At 40.2% G+C, this 23,803-nt stretch overlaps 1 protein-coding gene across 1 annotated transcript in view; it reads left to right on the forward strand.

Annotated features, from left to right (window-relative positions):
- The window catches only part of MPPED2 (metallophosphoesterase domain containing 2), a 154,172-nt gene that overhangs the window by 40,804 nt on the left and 89,565 nt on the right, over positions 1-23,803 (forward strand). Inside the window, exon 2 of the mRNA XM_090267604.1 lies at positions 1,045-1,226. Within this exon, the coding sequence (XP_090123730.1) occupies positions 1,045-1,226 (182 nt within the window). The remainder of the gene's footprint in view (positions 1-1,044; positions 1,227-23,803) is intronic.

The raw sequence follows: 23,803 nt of genomic DNA on the forward strand, positions 1-23,803 counted from the left end.
CTGTCAGGGTAGAGTTAATACAGTTAAAACATCCTCAACTCTGCTACCAACCCCTTAAATAATTAAAACTGTATGCTTGAAGAGTCAGATTTGCATTTCTGTACCAAGTTTATTTAGCACACTTTGCTACACTCAATTAAATGAGAATGTTCTGTTTCATTTTCTTTGCTTCGGGTTGATCATTTTGCCTTTTATTCTTATGCCCTAGTGTAATTTCACAGTGCTTAGGTCTCTAAAACTATACATATATTAATGCATATGTGTATCTATAGACACCCATTAAGAGGCTTACTGTTTGTACTGAATAGAATCTTTGCCCCAGGCATTTGGGCCTTCCAAGTAGCCTACGGTGTAACTGGGACTGCAGATAATTCACTGTGGTAAAGATGGAGCCTGACAAGGGTTTTTTACTACCCAGTGTGTTTTTTTAAAGCTCTGTTATTTTGTCATCATCTTTCCTCCCCACGATTTGATTTGAGAGTCTCTTAGCAAAAACCAGAAGATACAGGAGTTTAATGGTTCTGGAAAGGGTACCAAATGTTAGCACTGCCTAGTACATCTCTCCACATCTCAGCTGGCAACACCTGTGCCCTGTTCTTCGTACATCGGTTCATTGCTTGACTTATGCGTGTTTAAGAAGGAATAAATTAGTTATGCATTTCCTAATGAGTAGTGGGATCAATTGACGCACGATGAGAGACAAAATAGCATAATTTTGCTTCCCCAGTTGGGGTTCAATATCCCTAAACTTCACCATTAATCACTGTATCAGTTTCCCGGGTTATTTCTGACTCTGCATGTAAGATATTCTTTTTAATTTTCATGCCAGGTAAGTGAGACTTTTCCCATTTTCCCATTGGGGCTGTAGGTGGGTGATGCTGTCTCCATTGTACCCTGAAGTGCCCCTTGTTACAAGGGTCCTTTCCGCCTTTGCCTCCGTTTGTCTGGGTGCGTTCACAGGTAACAATCAATATGTATGTACGATGACAATTACGAGGGTTCTAATACGTTTAACTGTTATGGGATCTGTTATGTCTACTTCAGGGTCGACCCCATCCCATATGACACTCCAAAACCAGCGGGCCACACGCGGTTTGTCTGCATCTCAGACACACACTCCAGAACAGATGGTATCCAGATGCCTTATGGGGACATCCTTCTCCACACAGGCGATTTCACCGAGCTGGGACTGCCCTCAGAGGTTAAGAAGTTTAATGACTGGTTAGGTAAGGAATGATTGCGTTCTGGCGCCCCCAATTAACCTTTCCCGTCCGGGTGTCACTCACTGCGTCCTAATTGAATTAGAGCACTTGGAAGCCAGCTCAGCCATTTCTCGTATGATATGCCGTGGTGTCTAGCTTTAATCCAATTCTGTTAATTAAAGATGAATTTTTAGATATTTAATTTTACTGTGCATCCTTTCAGAGCCTGGCCTCAGCAGCTCTGGGGCAGAGGGATGGAAAGCTTTGAAACCGATCTCATCCACTCATTCTGCTTTAATGAGGGCATTCATTGGCACACATGAGACCTAGAATCATATTTTTAATTCATTGGCTCTGCAATCTTTCCCAGATATTATAAGCAAAGATGTACAAATGACCTACTAATAAGAGAGCATTTCTAAGAAATAAAGGGACGTGTAAAAGTCCTATGAAAGGAAGGTCCTAGTGCTGTGGTGATTGAGAACAGCTTTCCTAAGTGACCCAGAAGGGTGTCCTAAGGCCCCTGAAAATACAAAATGTCCTGCTGTAAAACTCCAGAAACATGGACTATGAAACCACCCTACACACTGTGAAAAGTGTAATGGCAACTTGGTGGTTACTGTTAAGAGATACCCACAGGTCAGGCTTATTGGAAGTATCTCAACTCCTGGGTGAGGAATTGCTGGATTCTAACATTGAAAGGCAATCATTGCCAAATATTAACAAGTTATTCATAGCTAGATTGGATGACAGATCTTTTTAAGAGTCCTCTTAAGTGAGGAAAAGAAGTTCTGAGATTTTAGAATCTCTAAATACACTAAAGAATTATATAACAGAGAGCAAAAATTACTCTGAAAAAAAATCATGAATAATATATCAGACAACAAAAATTTAGGCGTAAACTTTAAGTCAGGACTTGAGAAATTTTAAATAATTGATCAAATATATATGTTAATGAAAAATAATATTCATTACAAACAGTGAAATATTAAAAAGCCAATAAACATAACTAATAATATACTATATTTTGAGTTTTCCTGTGATCTTGGACATCAATCTACATTTTATATATAATAGTTGACATCAGAGTACATATTTGTTCTTGTACTTTTGGTTATTTTAATTTAATAGTATCTGTAAGTTTTTAAATGATTTTTGCCTAATTTTTATATTTATCCTTTTTTATAACAACATGACATGTGTATTGTTCTATGTTTTTATTTAATAAAACATTCCTCTAAAATAAACATTTAAATCAATAACAATTTTCCTCTGATAGCTAGCACTGAAATGTATATTTTTGTTTGTATATGTCTGTTTGCTTCCATTGACTTATTTTGTAGGGAAAAACATGCTATGAGTTAAATTTCTAGGTCAAGGATATGAAATTCTGTCTGGTTCTCGTTGTCTCTTGGTGCCTTGCTTTCTGAGAGGGTTGTGGCTGTGTACTTCATTAATAGTGAATGAATATACCAATCTTACCATGATCTTGGTAGCATTGGATATTGGAACTTTATATATTTTGTGCTGGTTTCGTAGGTATTCAGTCATCTCATTTAAAACAGCAAGATATCTTGAATATCATTCAGCATAACTTAATTTTTACAAATGACTCAGAGATACAGAGATGTTAAGAGACTTTCTCAGAGTCTCCTGGTGGTAGAAGCTGCCACACCTTTTCACTTCTCTTTTGCTTCCGCAAAACTTGCTTTCAAGTGCTGTTATCTCTTCATTTTAGCAATTGTTATTTATGAACTATTAGCAAGCAAAATTATTTGAGGTTGAATTTTGACAGTTTTAATCTGTCCTTTGACAACTGAATCTCGACACAGAAATTATCTAGCTGCACTGACAATGTCGATTTGTTAAAAAAAATAGAGTAATACTGTAAGAAGTGTTCACAGAAATACAAGACAAGATAGATCCTGGTTATAATCTTGTTTAGCCACTGACCTTGGGCAACTGAGTTAACCTCTCTTTTCCCCTTGGTTTCCCTGTTCAGAACTAAGGAATAATACTCCCCATCTTTCTCGATTGTTGTGCAGATTACTCAGTAAATGATTGCTGCTAGGAAGTTTTTGTGGGCCATTAATAACTGAATGTGGAATGTGGTGAATGAACCATCTACAGATATTTAAAGAGTAAAAACAAGAAGAGGTCAGAAGAATTATTTAGTAGGTTAGAAGTAAACACAGAGATTTTTTTAGGGGAAGTGCTTCATAAGTAGAAATGTGCCGTAACTAAGGAAATAAAATGATAAGGAAATAAAAATGCTGAGGTCCAGATGCCTGGTCAATTCCTTCTCTTCCCATTTCCTTTCTCATCTTTTGGGGCAGGAGAAAGAGGGCTCCAATGGGGGTGCAGAATGTAAGGCCAAAGGAAGGGAGCCCACTGGGAAGTGAATAAAGGAGTTGGGACCCCATAGGGAAGGCCCAGAATAGTTCAATTACCCTGGCAACCTCATGGTGCTGGGAGGTGAAAGATGGTGTGTGATTACACTCCACACATTGGCTCAATGGGAACCTCTCACCTAAAACAAGTATATACTTCCAGCAACTGCTGCCAGGCGGGCTAGCAGTGTGGAATCAAGGATCAGATCAGCCCAGGGCTTATGCCATAATAGCGCATCCACCTCTCAACCAGCACGCCTCCTCAGATTCGGCAGGTCCGTAGAGTCCAAGGAACCTCTCACTGATTTCCATCTTTCTACTCCATCTAGACTACCCTGATTATTGGAAACAACCTGACCATTCTCTCAGCTCCTTTACTCTCCTAACAGGCTAATGTTTCTACTACAGGCCAGGCACTCCTCTACCCCTGCAACATCCCTCTGAGGTTGCTAATGTTATCTCAGTTTTATAGAGGAGGAACCTGAAGCTCAGTTCGGTTACCTTACCCAAGATTCTTTAGCAGATAGGAAGCTAAGAGGGGCTAAAAAATCCACCACAGTGCACTCAACTTAGTAAACCTGGGGTTGCCTTACCCCAAAGCACGAGCCCTTTTCCTTAACCAATCTGTGATGATGTGACTGGGCTTATGGCAGCTGGGAAGCTCATAGATTTTAGGCTTGAACTAAAATGTGGTGACTTCCACCAGCGCCAAATGGAAGTTGAGTAGCTGTTTGACCATGTGTTGTTATTTGAAAGCTGTATTAAAGTCCTGCCTGTCCTGAATCTCACCCTCACTTACCAGCTGCAGGGCCAGAGAATCCCATTGCAAGTTCCCTGTTGGCTCAGAGATGATGGGTGCTGGTTAATATGGACACATGGCACCTGGCAGGTGTAGCACATAAAGTTATTAATACAAAGTAATTTATGAGCTAAGCTAGCACAGCGCAGGGCCATAAGAAGACAGAACTCAAACTAGATTCAGTCAGAGGATGGAACAGTAGTATAGCATATACTCGTTAGGAGCAGCTGGGAAGAGCCAGCTTTAAATTCCGTACCTGTGATAAATTGCTTACTATTCTGAGCCTTGATTTCATCATCTGTAAAATGGGCATCATCATCATCATCATAACAATAATAATAATATACCCCATGGGTTGTTGTAAGGGTATACTTCGTGATAAAGCTTGTATCATTCTTAACACAGCCCTTGACCTGTAGACAACTTTTAACAAATACTGTGGAGGGAGACAACAGAGCCAGTGTCATGGAATCCAAAAGGCGGAAACCAGAAGGTTCTGGCACCGTGGATTTAAAGAGAGGTTTAGCTGTGTAAGGGGGAGCACAAAAAGGTATAAGGATAGAGGCTGAAAAGAGGCCTCCTTAACAATGAAATGAACTGGGCAAAATGTTAAGACAGTAAGAGGCCTGGAGGCCCCACGTCCAAATTCAGTAGAAGGAGAAAATGAGGCAGGGGACATTAAATGAATTGTCCAGGGCCACTCAGGTAATGAACACACATGTTGGACTCCAGTCCAACTTGGATGGGCAGGGGGTGTTGAACCCACACTCTTTGCTTGTGGGTGGTAGGGTCTAAACACTGTACTCCGCCCCCATCTCTCAAGTACACGTATCACTGGTAGGGTCTAAACACTGTACCCCGCCCCCATCTCTCAAGTACATGTATCACTTCATGCAGTCCCAGCAATAACTTGTTAAGTAGGTGTTAGCTTCTAAGTTTTAATTAAAAGGAAACTGAACCTTGGTGAAGTTAACTTACCCCAGGTTATTCCACTCGGAGGTGACCTCCGGATTGGAACTTGGGTACATCAGACTCCATTTCCCAACTGCGTTCTCTGATCTGTCTCTATTCCCAGTCTGGGGCCTGGGATCCACCATCGTAAGTATTTTCTTTTTAATCTTGGCAAAAATATATCACAGTTATAGATGGGGCTTAAAAAATAAGCTTGTCAATTGTCGATTACATGCCAGTTAAAGTGTGATTACTTTTACTGCTTTTTAGTAAATTCTGAGCATCAGTGCTCTCTGACATCCCTGATGTGCCTGAAGCTACATGTGGTCTTCCTTCACTTTGCCTCTATGGTCTTCCTGAGCCTCTTTTATGTTCTTTCCTGTTCACTCGTCTTCATCCCTGCTGTTCGCCCCAGAATATTTTAGGTAGGCTTCTTCAGTCTTGTCCATAAGCCCATGAATGCTGCACAGATGAGGCTCAGGAAATGTTATCATTTGATTGCATATCTGCCTTCTTATTTTCAACTTCCATTTGCCCCTAAATCCTCCCCATTCCCCAAATGCACACACCCTTTCACACTGTTGCCCTTGGCAGACCCTGTCCCCTCTTCCTGGAATGACTACCTCTCCAGGAGAGCTCAGTCATCCTTCATGCCTGATGTTCTTTCAGAGCTGATTGCTTCCCTTAACATGTTAGTCCCACATGGGTGTAGCCGGCCTTCCTCATGGTTGTTATGTGACTGTTTTGTTGTCTGTCTCCGACTAGACAACAGCATGTGCCTAAAAGGAGATCTCTGTACCCCCGGTTCTGAGTAAAGGGCCTGGAACAGGGTGGTGCACACAAATAGTTGTTGAATCTCTGAGTGTATGAATGAATCAATGTATAGGTAGAATGTTTTTCTACCTCACCTTTTGGCTCAAGCATTAAAATTATGCAACACTTACTGTATGTAAAACATCTTATCCTCTTCCTTTCCTTTCTCTACCTTTCCCTTTACTTGGCTTCCTTTTCCTTTTCTTCTGGAAGTATTTATAATAGCCAGTTGGTGGTTGTTAGTAATTTCTATATACTATGTAGGGTTACTTAAAAAGGATTTGCTGTTTTTGTTTTGTTTCCAATATTATAATTAGAAAGACAGTGTTCTTGGGTGGCCCGTTCTTCCAGCCAAAAATTTATATATAGCAATCCAGTCAGTCAAAATCCCTTTTAACACAGTGCCATGAACTTTTAATTATGGTTTTTCTTTGGTCTCGGTTGTCATTTAATAGCTCTGAGCTTTAGTTTCTTCAGGCCTAAAGAAAGAAAGAAAACGCTTCCAAGGAAAATCTCAAGAAAGGGATTATTCATATTTGTAGGAGCATTGTATTAGACATGGTTAAAATGGAGTGTGACTGTAACAAACGTCCCAGATCCTAGACGTACAAATCAGTTTTGTCTCTTTCACAATAATATCGGGAGGCTGTGATCCTTTCCAGTGATTAATTGACCCAAAGTTTTGGAGCTAGTCTTTAGGAAAATCTTTCACAGCCTGAGCTATTTATTTTACTTTTACAATACATGGAATACATGTTCATTCATGATAACTTAGCAAATATAGGTAAGTGAAAGAAGAAAATAAAATTACCGATGGCCAGAGATAACCATTGTTAACTTTTAGTGTGGCTTTTTATAGAATGTTTTCTATCGATGAGTATGTATATGCACACCACACGTTTTACCCAGAGGGATCTTACAGTAATACCATTTTAGAATCTGTTCTTTATCTTAACAATATGTCAGGAACAACTTTCTAAATCAATAAATACGGCTAAAAGACTTTTTCCCCCAAAGACTATTTTCAATATAAATAAGATATGTATACACTATAAAAAATTCAGTATTTGACATGTGCAAAGTAGAAAATATGCATTTGAGAAATTTTTCTATTTTCTCTTTCTATTTTGGATATCCTTAATGGCAGCAATCTTTGTGTTTTAAGGGCTTTTTCCATTACTATTTTTTAATTTATTTTTTATTTTAAAAATATTTTAGTACTTTTTTCCAAATGACTTTATTTAAAAAAAGAACAAACTTTAAATTTAGTTTTCAATTACAGTTTGCTTTCAGTATTATTTTGTATTAGTTTCAGGTGTACAGCATAGTGGTTAGACAATCATTCACTTTAAAAAGTGTTTCCCCCAATATTCCCAGTACCCACCCAACACTGTACACAGTTATTAGATATTATTGACTATATTCCCTAAGCTGTACTTTACATCCCTGCAACTATTTTATAGCTGTCCATTTTAACTTTTAATCCTTTCACCTCTTTCATCCAGTCTCTTACCCCTTCCCTCTGTCAGCTACTATTTTTTAAAAATTAATAGAGCTATGCATATTATCCTGTAACTTTAAAAACTTTAACACATCATGCTCTGTGTCAGCGTAGCATTCTGTTGTATGGGTGTGCTCTAATTTATTTAGCTGTTCATATTACTGGAGACCTAAGGTGTTTGCATTTTTTTATTATTATCTGCACTGGTGTAATGAACATCCTTCTTGATCTCTCTTTGCAAACACCTTTAATTACAAGTGTAAGATATCGTCCTAGAATTATAATTGTTACACCAAATGACACATACTTCTTAACACATCATTTTATTATGTATTGTCAGATTTCCCTCTATGAAGATTCCCCTAATAGTCCCAGCAGTATTTAAGAGTTGTGTCATGCCGTTTTGAATATTCTCAGTGTCAGAAAATCTTCACTCTGTAAGAACTTTTGAAAAACGACAATAAACTTTTTCTAATTGTGAAAGCTTACATATTCTGTGTGAAAAATGTCGATAATTGTACAGAAAATAAATTAAGATCACCATCCACCCTCCACATCACAGATAACTATTAACACTTGGGGTATCCAGTGTTTACAGGTGGTGGATGGTCAGTAAATATTACCTGATGCTAAGTGACATTACCCAAGCATGCCAGTGCAGTGACCCCTCCTTCCTGTCCTGTCAGTGAGTTTCTCTAACTCCCTGGGAGGGCAGAACTTTAGGGGAAAGTGGCCTTGCAGTCTTTTGTGTCCCAGTGACCCGATGGCCTGTGGCCCAGTCTGCCTGTGGAGCAGAGAAAAGGGTGAGCCACGTGGCCCTGCCTGACTCCTAGACACGTGGCGTCATCTCCTTTCCAAGCTTCCCAAATCCGACACACACAGACCTGTTTTCAGGTTCTAACTTCTGAACCACACCTGAGGGGCCAGGCCTCCACTTTCCCTGTCCCTGTTTCAGTCTCCTGTCATCTTCCTTCTGCCCGATCTTTGACCTGACCTTCTCCCCCTCCCTCCAGTGTTGCCGGCCCTCCCCTGGAAATCATCTCTACACACTAGCTCCTGTCTTACAAACTCGAGCATGCCAGGCTTCAGTCAGATGGCAGCTTATTTGTTAAACTCCGGCACATGATGCTTTCCAGGCATGGTCTGCACGTTTACGGCTGCTGATTTTTGCAGTCTTACCACATTATTAGGTACTGGAACTTGGGAAGTGGGCAAGAGGAGATGCGTTATCTTGAATAAAAAACATCATGTGACATGATGACAACTGCCCTCTTGTAAGGTGCTGAACAGCTCCCAGAAAAAAGTTTCACAATGATGTGAGCAGGGGAGCCTTGCTGGAATGTGTATAGCAATAGATCTCTATGACTACTTAATAGTTATATCTAATAAGAGGCAGAGGTATGAGGCTTTGAGAAGGGCAAGAAGATGGCTTCCTGTGACTTGCAGAGGAGAATGTGCCCAAATTCCTTACAGCCTAAAGTTCCCTGGTTCTCATTGTCTGGAGTTAAACATCAAGGGAGTTTCTTAATTTTTAGCTGCACACAAAAACAATATCTGACATGCTATACTTTTCAGTTTTTGAGTTATAATTTGATTTTCCCAATTACCATTCTTGAGTTATTATTTATCTAAAACCTTTTCTTTCTAGTTCAAGCAATTACTTAGGGTGTTTGTTTGTTTTTTCATTAGTATGAGATTCTAGAATTTCAGAAAGTAACTATGAGTTGTCTATATACCCTATCATGGGGATACAAATGTCCTGATTTTTTGTCTATCATAATATGAATATGTGCTTAATCTAAAGAATAGATCCATGCTTATTATCTACTTGTCTTTCTTTACATTCAAGGATCTTTCATCTCAATGTGAATTACTTCATGGTGTAATTCATATGTAAGTACTTTTTTCCAGTAAGGAAAAAAAAATTTTTTTGAAGTATAGTTCAGTCTTGATACAGAATTAACTGAAGTACTTGAAAATAAAAAAGAACCTAAATACAGAGTAGTTGAATGTGCTCAAGCAAGTAAGACTGGATTTTGTTTCATCAGAAAGGATCGTTCGAGACCTGAGGAGATGATGACTAGGTCATTTGTGATCCATGTAAACCTAATCCTCTTTGTTATAGCCAGCCATTTTGTTAAATTACATTAATTACAATACCTCTAATTTATATGACATCTTTCCTCCAAAGGACTGAAAGTACTTTTGAGTGGATTAGATCATTAATGCTTATAATGGTGCAGGGAAGTTGATATGGGCAGACAGTATTATCTCTGTCTTGCCGATGGATAAATTGGGATCCAGAAAGGTGGAAGGACATACGGGGGTCATACTGTGACAAGAGCTAAAGTCACTGAACACCATGTCTACTCTTCCAAAACTCAATTCTCCAGCATCCTGCTTTCTCCTGTGCTGAAATATCCCCATCTCCTGAAGAGAAATAGGCATGGGCAAGATGCATAGGACCATTGCTTCATCAGCTCACCAGACGAAGCCAGGTACACACTTTCCTGGTGAATCTTTTTGAATTTTAGTGTGTGACAGTTTTGTCACTATTAAAAATAAACACCTAAAAGAAAAGGAGCTCTTTGGAAACAAAAAAATCCCAAGTTTTCTAAACCTGCTGGTCCAAGAGGGAAAAATGGAATCCCCCTGAAATACGTCATCCTACATCCTGGAGCAGCATCCTTGCATACCAGAGCATGAAGCGACTTCATCCTCAAAAGGTCATTTGCTTATGATCTCAATACGTTCTCAGAGCCAGGTCCTGCTGTGTGGAAAGCCCTGAGAATGTATAAAGGAACAAGAGAGTGGTATCACTGCACTTAGCATTCATTTAATCCTCACAGCCTTCAGGTTGGTTACTATTATTTTTATAGATGCAAAAATGGAGGCACAGCCCATCAGACTGAGATTTTATGGGACACCATTTAGGAACTATTTGCTGATGGAAGACAGGCTACTGTGGCAGTCAAGATTCCTCATGAGCTGGTCTAAACCATCCGGCTTTGCTCCCCATCGAACTTCTCTCTGCCCAGTGCTTCACTCCTGGGGCTTGTGTTTTATTATTCTCTCCCTTGCTCCTTTTCCCCCAACCAGAGCAACGTTATGGTCCAAGGTTGTTCCCACCTTGAACCTTTAAACATATCCATTTCTTCAGTTGATCTGTGCTCAAATGCCACCTCCTTGCTGAGATCTTATGTTTTCTGCTTCTTTGTCTTCTTATCATCAGTCTGCCTCCACTGAGAAAGTGGCGGGTCAGTCAAGCTCCATCAGGGTCTGGACTTGTGCTGCTTAGCACTCTGTGCTCTATGTCTACACAGTGCCTGACTCATGCTCAAAACGTACTTCGAGTGATGGATAGATGAACGGAAGCAAGCTCCATGAGAACAGGGGGTGGGTCTCCCTGTTGCTGATGAGGTCGCTAGCACAGTGCTGAAAGCACACTCAATGTGTATTTGCTAAGTAACTGAATCAATATTAGCATCCTCCTAGTCCCACCAGCTGCCTGCCAGTCTTGTTCCCTTTGTTTTGTGAACTCATGTTCATTTTTTTTTTTTTAGGATTTTATTTATTTATTTATTTAGAGGAAGGGAGGGAGAAAGAGAGAGAAAAATCGATGTGAGAGAGAAACAGTGACTGGTTGCCTTGCGCAAACCCCACTCCACCCCCGAATCCTGGACGGATCTGCAACCCAAGCAGCCCAGCCACACCAGTCAGGGCTCTTCTTCATTCTTTAAGGCCTAATTCAAAGGTTACCTCTGTGAGGAAACTGGCCCCACCTCCTTAATCCCCTTTCTCGTGTTTGTACTAAGTTCCAACCATTAGCATACAGTTTTAGAGCTTCTAGCCTCCTCTTTCAATTCTGAGTCCCCTGACGTGACCCTCCCAGTGGAGTCTTTAGCAGACAGGGACTCTTCAATCAATGTTTGGTGTTCTTCACTTCCTAGTTGTACTTCCATCAACCGACTGTGTTGCTTCCCTGACCTTCCTTCCTCCACTTCTTCTCGACAACAAGGAGCAATAGTCACAGAACTGCGAGGGCGAAGTTTGAGGGACATCCACAGCAGATGTCAAGTGTCATGTAAATGTTAGAGGCGATCGGTGTCATTAACATCATGTCCTTCCCTGTCTTATATCATAGACCTCCAAATGCATGTCCAGACCCCGCCGCCAGTTTCTAGATAAAGGACAGTCATTCTTATACCAAAGTAACCCTTGGTTTGATGTTTAACTTGCCGATGCTGTAGCGATCACTGCTGTTTCAGCCCTCCCACATCCTCCCAGCCTGCTTATGTGTTGTTTCCTGGCACTTTTTTTCTGGCTGTCCCCTGGGTTTTTGATGTCATTTTCCTGGCTCTCCCAGCTGCATAGAGAGTCCATTCTGCTTCCAGTCATTGGCTCGACTCGCTAATTCTTGATGTTCCTCCTTTCCCCCCACCTTTTGCCGGATAAATTTTCATTATTGGTTTTGCGTGAAAGTCTTCAGGGTTCCACTCTGCCTGACCCCTGTGGTCACTTAGTGATTACATGCGCCAGCTGAGGTAATTTATTCACTTTGTTTTGGTGTGAACATGTCCCATGGGTCTTGTAACTGCTGTAATCACTTGACCCTAGTGACTGTTCAATGCTTTAAACACAATTATTTTTAATTTATAATTGTTTTCATTAAAAATCCCTTATAGTAACTTAACTGACCTGGCTGTCAACGTGACATTATGTGCAGGGGGAAGAAATGAAAATATTATGATGCAAATAATATAGTACTCATCAGAGATAGGCAGCAAATCATTAGCTCCCCCTACACGTGCTCCCTTGGAGTAGTGCAAGGAAAATGAAAGAGGAGGACATAATTATAGCACCGACTACACAATTCAGTGCAGCCCTTGCACGCCCAGCAGGCCAAGCCGAGGGAGGGGCAGGTAGAGTGTGCAGCCCAAGGTGAAGTACCAGAGGGTCATTCATGTGTAGACAGCACACCCCACACCGGTAGGCAGTCCCAGTTGTTAAATCATTTTTCAATGAACATTTTTATACTTATTTTGAATCTAATTTCAAGTTTAAGAAAAGTTGCAAGACTAATACAAGGAACTCTCTCATATACCCTCCACCCAGATTCCCCAACTGTTAACGTTTTGCTACATTTGCCTTTTCCTCCTCTCCCTCTCCCTCTCCCTTTTCCTCTCCCTCTCCCTCCCCCCCTCTCCCTCCCCCCCTCCCTCTCTCTCCCTCCCTCCCTCTCTCTCCCTCCCTCTCTCTCTTTCTCTCTCTCTCTCTCTCTCTCTCTCTCTCTCTCTCTCTCTCTCTCTCGGCCTATGTATATTTTTTTCTGAAGCTTTTGAGAGTAAGCTATAGACATGCCTCTTTACCCTCAGTATTTCAATGTATCTTTCTAAGAACATGGATATTCATTTACATTAACCCACTACAGTTTTTTAAATCAAATATAAATGGATACAATTCTGTTATTCAATCCACACACTTTTTTTAATATTTTTCCCATTGTCCTAATAATGCCCTTTATAGCAATTGTTTTTCTATTCAGGATCCACCATGCACTGCAATCCATCTTAAAAATCAAACCAAATCAAACTAAAACAAAATACTGTTTCTTATTTTCTTACCCTAAAGGACTGATAAGTTATAATGGAAAATTGATCTTATAAAGTTAGCATATGTATATATTAAGTGACAGGATGCTGTGGGTCTTTTGCAAATATTTGTTACCTAATTCAGTCCTCGAGCAAACGTACAAAGACGTTATCCTTGAACTGAAGCTACAGATGCCGTTCCTACTGTACCCTGGGTCACAGAGCTTAGGAGGTAGTATCTGTGCCCTGAATCCCGACTTCTTCCATGGTGTACAAGAAGGGTGGGACCCCAGGATCCTACAGACTGGTGGCAATGGGGAATTGAGTGATGTCACATTTCTTGTGTTTCTAATTTTTATATTGTCGTAGCAGGGACCAGAAGATATATTTACCTTAAAGAGTTGTCTAACTCATTTTTTTGTTGCTGTTCTAAGAGGTACTGCCTCCTCTCTTAACTTACTTCAAAAATTAGTGAAATCATCAATGACTGCCAAATAAACTAGGTTTGTCTGATGGAAGGCTGCTAGAAAGTGCTAAGCAGTGAGATGAAAAGAACAGGTAACCTGGTCGGTGGTAGTGTAAACTCGCACGCTCCAGTTCTTGGCATGTTTCTGGCCTGGCTGAGTTAGTCCTTGTGGAAACTTGAAGGCATGTTCCAGAGCTGTGGGCTGATGGGCTTCTGGCTTTTACACAGATAGTTGGTTATAGGCATTCATAATTTAGCCTAAACAGGGGTTCATTTCAAAACTCGCAGTTAGATCCCTATACTTAGTTTTGTTTATGCTCACTTTCTTTATCTTTCTTGGGGAAGGAAAGTAGAGTCGTTTTGCATTTTCACTTCTAAAATTTTTAGTTTTTCCAATATGTTGTTCCTGACCAGGACTGCTGCCTGCCCATAAGGCACTTCTGTACGGAATGTGAAGAGGTGCCCCCTGGGCCTGGCATACATGCTTGTCTAATGGAATGGCATACAGCTTACCCTCTTGGGTAGCAGCAACCTTTACAACCTATACAGCAGCCTTTAATCAGTCTTCTATTTTGATTTGTCCCCAAATGAACATCCTTTTTTTCTTTTTTTTCTTTTTTACTTTTTATTGCATATTCTAGGTTACCGTTCTTATGCTAGCATTTACTCCTGTTTGTCACCTTCTGACCTTTTGATATTGTGATACATACTGATTTTATGTACAGTAGTTCGCAATGGATTATTTAGGGCATTTGATTTTAGCATTTGTAACAGTCCACAGAAAAAAGTCTTAATCAAAATGTCTCTAATTTTGAAAATTGGAGATTTTTATGATGTTCCAGAAAAAAATTACGTTGGGGAAAAATCACTTACGTTGGATTACACTGCCTGTATTTTCTAGCTCTTTGCACATCTGGAATTTGTTTTCAAACCCTACGTGGTATATCCAAAATGAATAATTAAGCAGCTAACTATAACATGCATTATTGATCTACTAGATTTAGATGTTACTGCAGCAAGTTTCGTGCGCATGATGAAACTGAGATAAACTTTCCCCCCAGCGGATCTTAAATTCTGTTGCCATTTCAGGAGCAAGAAAGAAGCAAACCATTTTTTCCATCTAATTTCCAGTTGTGCAGTTTAACTGCAGTGTTTCCCTTCGCCCTGTCACTTACGTGAGTCTCATTTGTCCTCTAGTGTGTATTTCTCTCCGTTGTTGGAAAATAAGGTTGGGAGATGAACTTCCTTTTCATTTTGAGGAGACGGAACTCGCCTCTTAGGACAGTTACCTGAGCGTAAAATATACAGCCTCTGAGCTTTGATTTCTCTGTAAACTGTGGAGGACAAGGTAGTGTAGTTCTTGACTCACGGATTCTAAGTTATTTCATATTACACAGCTGTTGGTGAGTCCGTACTTAGGGTGTGTCAAAGCCTGATGCATTTATCGCCTTCATTTGGAGTTGACAATCACGCAAGGGCGTGTTAATAGTCATTTAAATTGTGGAGATGATGGTGGTAGAGCTCATGGTAAGACTGGTGCGACTAGTAGGAATGCTAGTTGAGTTAGCTGCAATTTATGAGTTTCTTGGGGATTTAGGAAACCAAATTGGTATGTTCATATTCTCCATTTCAGGAATCCTTTTTTATATAGAAAGCCTGAATTCAGAAAACAATGTAACCACAAGGCCTAAAAATGATTTACATATGAGTTGACAAATAAATCTTTAAAATTGTATATTTAGTTCTGTGAAAGTGGAGAAATGAAATTTAGCATACTCCTATGAAAATAGGTAGAAACCCAAAATATGCGTACGTCCTTTGTAGCACAGATATAGCTTTCGCTTCTGGATTCTTTTTCATTGCTGTTCTTGATAAGGTCTCAGGGTCAGAGGTGGTGAAAGGCATGACTGTCACCTTCACAACTATGGCACATGCATATGTAGCTACTCCTCCAGCCGAAGCCCCCTTATCCATTGTCACAGGGACTGGAAAGTGTACAATGAATCAAAAAGTCAGCTAAATAATGAGATAAACATGTAACTAAATATTTTTATTTAACTTGAAGCATAGAGATGTGCATATTTTGGTCAGTCTTCTGAAGTCATGGTGAAACCTTTTCTTTGTTCACAGTGATTAGAGATCAGCACTGTCTTTCTTGGGTAAATCACACATGTGATTTATCATCCTTATCTAAAATTTACCGTATTTATCACGCTTCCATTTTAGTTTATGTATTGGCATGTCAGAACATAAAGATGCTTGTGGTGCAATCTGAGTGCAGAATATTTCTATATTTTTATGATTCTTCCCCCTCTTTAAATTAGTATTGTTTACTCCCTAAGCAACAGCAAATTTATGCACTATGTTAATGTTCCTATTTATTTATTTTTAAGTAATATAGAATGACATTAGGTAATTATGGTAAAAAGTACAGCTGGCATAGACTAGTCTGGGGATAGATGTGAGTGGGAGCAGACATGCTTAGGTATCACCAGGGACAACTGTGCTGTCATTAGTGTCCTGTGGGCAGCCATCAGTGGGTGTATCAGAGAGACCGGAGAGTGCCAGTTAATAGAGTGTCTAGAATTTCTAGAAAGATCTGGTAGTTGTTCTGCAGCTCATCATTTGCCATATCCTCTGATAATAAGATCTAAGTCTTTATTCTTACATATGGTCTCTTTACCTGCCTTGCACGTGTTTAAAAACATGTCATCGATATAGCTCAGTGATAAAGGGAACATGAATTTGGTCACAGGCAGTGTAGATGGATGTGTCTTTTGCAGCACCCAGTAGGATTCACAGTCTAAGGTATCAGGAAGGAGTCTACATTTTAAGAAAGGTCATGTCTCCTAGAAATATTGGATCTGTGATTTTAGTAAGGTAAATTTGGGAATACCCTTTCCTGTGACAAGAAGAAAAAGGACCAGGAAACTTGTCAAGGCAGCTCTTGCTCTTCTCTTCATCAGGGTTAGAGGGGCTGGAGTGTGAACCCATCCATCCTCACACAACAAGCTCTCCCCGCTCGTGTTAGCACCCTACTCCATCGCCTGGAGAAGGGGAGCAGGACCAGACGAGCAAGGTCACAGCCCGGACACACAGCTCCCACGCCAGTGGGGTTCTTTGCAGTCTAAACCTGAGTGGTTCAGTTTCTGAAGTGTCTGCTTCATCAGATATGCAGCATGTGATGTTCTGCACATCCGCTTTTAAAATTTAACAAGCTCCTCCGTTGTGCTGGTTTTTAAAATCTCCTTTTACCATAAGTGTACATTGGAATCTACCCTTTTTAGAAATGTGTATTAGGAAAATATGTGCGGCCTTCATAATACTCTGTATACCTGGTGTGAAATATAAATGCACACCAACTAACAATAGCTATAAAAATGAAATCTTACACAAGCCGTGCCCTGCCTTCCTAGTCAGCAGGAACAGTGCTTTTGGTGGGGTCCATGAGAGGAAGGGGGCTCTCAGCTCAAGGAGTGGGGAAGGGGAAGCGCTGCAACTTTTAGTATAATGCATAATGTTGAAAGGAATTTTATCCCATCGTAAAGATTAGCAGGCTGTGTAATTCAATTTAAAGTTGGTCGTCATGTCCTGTTTTAAAGCCTTTCTTTTTTTTGTTTTTTGTTTGTTCTATCACCATTCCATTATGTTAGGTTATCCACCAATATAGAATGGAACATACAGCCAAACCGTACACTCTCTCTTTCTGTGGTTCTGCCGATTGGAGAAATTGTTGGTGAATGCAAGAGATTATCTTAAAATGAGTTAAGAAAATGCTCACTCGCTTGAATGCCTCCTTCTTTCCTTTCTTAAAAAAAATTTTTTTTAATAAAATGAGTTTTTTTCTGGGCAAGCAACCATTGAGAGTGAAATTCTTTTAAAAGCATTTGCTGGGCACAGGGCTTGGTTCTCAGAACTCCAGCGTTAGCACTTCTCTGCAGGGTCACGGGCATCACTAAGCCACTGACAACCACGATGCAGCAGCTTATGTTAACACGAGACTAACAGATCCACATCTGATGGCAGTTATCGGTACTGGGGGGTTAATAAACGTTCTTAGAATTACTGTCTTTATTTTCTTTATTACAAGAAAAATGGGCAGCTTCCTAAGCCATGCCGTCTACTTCTTGCTAAGTCTCAGTGACTTGCTAATTAACTGTTTTAGTTCTAGTACTTTATGGGCTCTGATGAGTTTAATATTCATGTTAGGGAAATGCTGAATCATTTGGCCAAAGTAGTAGGAAAAAAATAAAATAAACTCAGCAAATATTTATCCAAGGGCCCTTTAGGAACATGAGGAGCTATAGAAATAATAACAAGACTTGGATACACCAAAAGAGTGTCTGGGAAATGAACACATAATGTTTTTCTTCTTTGCATTTTTTTTTCTTCTATTTGTGAGCGATCTTAACTTTTATCCATGTTCTGAGGGAGTTTTGGCCCTGGAGCATTCTGTTAAGGGTCTTCGTGGTGCATCCTGTTTCGGTGGAAAAGACACTGTTATTGATTAGCAATGGCTGCCACGTTGTAGGACGGGGAGATGGTGGCTCCTCTTTCATGTGTTTGCAGTTTAGTTTAGTGTCATTCATCTCTGGTCACATTCATGCTCTCTGACTCTCGTAGACAGAAAGTTGCCGTAGTGAAAATGTCTGCCTGCTTTATTTTAACTCTTTGTGGCCCATCCAGACTTTCAAGTGTTTGTATTAGAAAGTTCCCGAAATGACTGTGACCTGAGCTTGGTGGGATTTTTAAGTTTCCTTCACATGGTAGGCTGTTCCATATCTGTTGGAGGAAGTTCTTGGCATATCTTTGAGGCAAGTTGGGACTCATTCATGAATCAGGCAGTCAAGAAGACAGGAAACCCCTTACAACTCTCTGTGCCCCATAAGATTTAAGAAACAAGTTAGCTAAATTCTAAGCTATAAAGAATTGAGGTTCTCCAACCACTCTGATGGGAGTTAACTTTCGAAGCATTTTGCATTCTTACTTGAAAAGGAGTCAATATAGATCAACTCAGTTTACCCTATTATGTCCCCCAAATCTTGGACAGCTCAGTTTTTTCTAGTTTCAAGTTCCTCTCTCATAAACCCGACTGCTTACTGGGCAGGTGGTAAAAATTCAGATTCCTGGGACCCAGCTCAGACCTATTGAGTCAGATCCTGTACTGGTGGGTGTGAACAACTGGTGCTTGAATGAACTCTTTTGTGGCCCTCCTGCCAATTCACTGCCCGCTTTTTGCTTATGACGGTGTCCATTGTCACGTTCAGGGATATATTCTGTGTGCTCTCATCATCCTTAGCACGGCTTTTCTTTTCCGTCGTGACCTCTGTGTACTGCAGTTAGCTCATCTGTAAAAGGGGATAATAGTTCTTAGTTTGTAGGGTTGTTGTGAGGATAAAGTAGATTAATGTATAGAGTTTTTTACGACAGTGTTCAACAGAAGGTGTGTTATTTGTGCTGATTCTAAGCCTCAAAATTGTCATCACCATTTAATTTTGTTTACGAGGATTCTGAATATCCTTGTGAGAGGCAGCAGATCACAATTCAAAATCTCTTACTCAGAGGTTGTAAGGGGGAGTAGATGGTATACAAGTTGCATTGTTTGGGAGAAACGTTATGTTATTAATTAAGCATGTGGAAGTGTAAGCAGTGTATTAAATCAGTACGGAGCCTTTTGGCTGGAAGTAACAAAATAGCTTAAATAACAAGGGACTTATTATCTCATATAATAAGAAGGCTGGAGGGGGGAGTAAAGCATTTTTTAGGATTTGATAATTCAGGGACCCAGTGATGATTTTCAGGAACCCAGGTTATTTCAGTATTTTTTTCCCTCCTATTCTCTCGTGTTATCCTTACCTCTAAGGTAAAAGCGTGCCTTTTGGAAGTTTCAGGCTTAGCATCAAAACACGACAATATTCAGTGGAAAGAGAGGGCCAGTCCCTCCTCGTGTTGTCTGTTTGTATAGCCCTTCAGCAGCCTGACCCTCACGTCTCATTGGCTAGGACTGCGTGTCATGAACCTCTTTAAACCAGTCACTGGCAAGGGAAATGGAATTCATCAAGATCCATTCCCCTGGGTTTAAGAATAGGCACATGGCTTCCCAGGGATGAGTACGTGAGTGAAATTAGGAGCTCTGCTGCTGTCAGGGAGGGAAACCTGGGGTGAGGATTGGAGTAGACCGCCAACAGTGGCTGCTTTATGAGTCCGGTAATGAAATACCTTTGCATGGTACTTTGGGGAGAGTATCCTACTGTTTCCCTCGAGTGGAGTGCGTGTGGTGTGACTGGGCTGCAGTTCAGGGGACGGCACTGGCGGCATGGCTTCGCTGAGGACTGGAACAGCCTTGGATGACACGTTACGATACCGCACTTATTACCTGTTTCCTATTTTCTCTTTGAAAAATTTCATGTTTCATTTTCTTTTCCTCTACAGCAGCAATTTTCAACTTTTTTTTTTTTTTTTAAATTTCATGGCACACATGAACTAATTACTAAAATTCTGCGGCACACCAAAAAACATATTTTTTGCTAAGCTGAAAAAAAAACAGGTATAATTTTGATTCATTCCCATTGGATGGCTATTGCTGTATTGACTATTGTCATTTTTTAAATTTGGCAGTCAAAGTGCCCCTGACTATTGTAAACAGTTATTGCATGTTTTAAAAATTCTTGTGGCACACTGGTTGAAAATCGCTGCTCTACAGTATTTCCTTTTCTCTTGAATACTGTTCTAAACATCTCTGTGGTGGGTGTGTACACTTATGTGTGGATGCATGCTTCCTGCCTCTTTACCTTATGTTACACGTGACTAGGAAGTCTGTTTCTGCATATCTTAACTGATTATTGATAAAGGGCTGCACAGACTGCAAATATTGACTGATCCCCTATGAAGATACCTTCCTTGATCACCATATATTAATAGGTTTTTTCTGTTGCTCTTTTTATAGCACCTGCTAATTTCCTTCCTAACAATTATTGTAGTCTGAGTTTCATTTTTATTGCCTGTTGCTCCCAGCTGAGTATAAGCTCCCAAAGGGCAGAGACCCTTTTCTATTTTGTCTTTCATTATATTCTCAGCCAGCACCCAGCACACTGCCTGTCTTACCCTAAGACCTGGGGAATAGTTGTTCAATGCTATAGAAAGACTATGATCATTCCATGGGCATTCTGGGACCCCATTTCATTATCAAATATCATTCTTGACTTTTGAGAGGGTCAGGGATCTAATGAGATTTAATGGGATCTAATAAGATTTCTTTTCCCCAAGGCTACTGGATGAGAAAATTAGGTTATGACCTGACTTTGCAAGAACTTTGAAATGAGCCAAAAGGGAAAGGAAACCACAAAGCGGGTGAATCTGAGAATGTGGAGTTGAAAGTGAACACTAGAGAGTTAAAAAGTAAGGACAGTTTAACCCAAAGCATTGAATTCTGGCCAGACATGCCTAGGAAGGATCAACCTCACAAGCTTTGAATGAGTTTGAATAGAAGGGGTTGGAGTTCCCAGTTGTGAATTATTATGTTAGATCCTGAAAAAATACCTTTAATTTTTTTAACTAATGTATCTAATCTCAAGTTTCTTGCCAAAACACCCAAAGGAATTCATTTCTTAAAAAATAAAAGTAGCCTTTTTCAGAAAGTTTGACCTGTATTTTCATCACTTAAGAATCAATGATAGTGGCCTAACCTCCTACTCTGAGGAGAATAATCTTAGTGGAAAATGCTGGTATTTCAGAGATGGGCAGAAATAAAATACTGTGGTTGAGATGAGCCTCTATTACAAGAAGATATCAGCCTAGAAAATATGTATGTGTGTGTGTATATATATATATATATATATATATATATATATATATATATATATATGTTTTTTTGTGGGTTTTTTTTTTGAGATTCTTGAGAAACCACCTAGGTATTTGCTATGAAAGAGGGTACCATATTGGCTAAGAGTAAGCAAACATAGCCTCTTAGTTACTAATGGACAAAAATAAGTTAAAATTGTGATGTTTGCCTCATGGAAGATCTTTACCATTGAATTTCATCATTGGTGCCTCAATAATAGTGCCAGAGACAGAAGGAAAGTTTGGAAGGACAGTGGCTGGGTCCAGAGAGGTTCTTTCTATCATCCTAAGTTACTCTCTGATTTCAGCTCACTTAACGTTGCTAAACAGATGCCATCCATAGGTCAAATGCAAGAAAATGGTCTTAACCTATCACAGTAAAAGTTTAAAAGAGAACAGAATGAGGACCCCACCCATGAACTGGAACAGTCCTGAGTGTTGTGCGATATGAAGAAATTAGTGGTTGTACATCCTGGGGTTTATCGGACAGACCTTGCAGGTAATGGCAGATTGATTTTAGGAGTCAGAATTCATGATTGCAGGTAGCCTTTAGGAAAGCCTCTTCGTTTCCCTGAACCTCAGTATCCTGATCTATAAAACACTCTTCAACTCAAAAATTCTGACTGTTTAATTGTATGACGTGGTAAAAAGGAGTAGAGGATAGCCCTGCAAAAGCAGGAGACCCATGTTGCAGCTAACCCATTGTGTGACCTTGGAGGAGTCATAGGGCTTGCCTAGATCTTAGTTCTCCATCCCACAGGAAGAATGCTTCTGATCTCTGAGGACTCTCCAGGGTTGGAATGTCAGTGAACCTGGAATTTGAGGACAAGACGTCAAGAGCGTCCTGCTGCTTCTTGATGTTTTTCTGTTGGAAGCAAAAGGGAAAAGCTGGCCCTGCAAGTCTGTTCGAGTGGATTCTTTTCATCTGACCCAGTGACCAGGGGCCTGAGAAGATGCACACGCATATCCTGCTGGGCCAGGGCAGCATGCTCATTTGTAAAGAGTGGCCTCTACAAAGCCAGCTGTCAAAGCAGAGGTGATTTTGCCTGAGAGGCCTAGGGGTGAAAACTTGCAGATGAAGTGATACAACGTAGAGGAAATTCGGGCAACTTCCTCAATAATGGATGGCTATTCCATTAACTCCACTATTGATTATCTCCTCTGATCTATCCAATCCTGGGAACAAAGGCTGCAAAAATCTTTAAATGTATAATGTTAACCATGCAACAGCGATGATTCCCTCCTCTTTTGAAATTGAAACACATTATTTGTGTGATGTGTATATTCATTTATTCGTTTATTTCTTCATTTGTTCACTCCTTCAACAAAATTGACTTTTTACTACTGCAAGCCAATATATTTGCCTCCATATGCCTTCCACTCCCCAAAAGTCCCCTTATAACAGATTTTAAAACTCAGATTTAGTTTCTCAAGTGCAAACAAATAGTATACCTTGGGAAGGATATAATTGGTGCCAACCTAGGATAAAATAAAAATAGGATCTTAACACTTTAAGGCCATCTAGAATCCAGACTTGAGGTACTAGCTACTCACATCCACATGATTCTTAGCCAGGATAAAATTATTGCTTAACTATTCAGCCATTTGATAAATAATTATTAAAGCCTGCTGGGAATGCCAAGATGAATCGAATATAGTCTGACCCTCCTGAGGTCTGTAGTTAGGTGGGAGAAAGAGCCCTGTAGACACATGCTTGTTCTATGAACTGTAAACACCTGGCAAGCTCAGAGCCACGCAAGATAGGAGTGGAAGGGTGGCTGATGGGGGCCAGATCCCCAAAGTTGTTCATACCATGCAGGGAATTTGGCCTTTAGTCTATAGCCAATAATAGGGACTCTGGGAAGATTTTAAAGTGTCTTGAGTGTGTAAGTGTGTGGAGGAAATATATGTGATGAGATATGTATTATAATAAGATCACCTCAGCTTCAGTGTATAGGATAGATTAGGCAAAGCATGCCTTTTGGGAAGGTGTATTAGTTTGCTTGAGCTGCCACAACAAAATACCATATACTGGGTGGGTTTAAACAACAGAAACTTACTTTTTCACAGTTCTGGAGGCTGGAAGTCCAAACTCAAGGTGCCAGTGTGACTGCGTTCCGGTGAGAGCCCCCTTCCTGGTTCATAGATGGAGCCTTCTTCTCACTGTGTTTCTATGGTGGAGGGGGCTAGGGAACTCTTATATAAGGGCGTTAACCCCATTTATGGGGGCTCTGCCCTCATGATCTCATCA

The sequence above is a fragment of the Furipterus horrens genome, unplaced genomic scaffold (assembly GCF_987537825.1).
Source record: "Furipterus horrens unplaced genomic scaffold, mFurHor1.1.pri manual_scaffold_2, whole genome shotgun sequence".
Classification (NCBI taxonomy): domain Eukaryota; kingdom Metazoa; phylum Chordata; class Mammalia; order Chiroptera; family Furipteridae; genus Furipterus; species Furipterus horrens.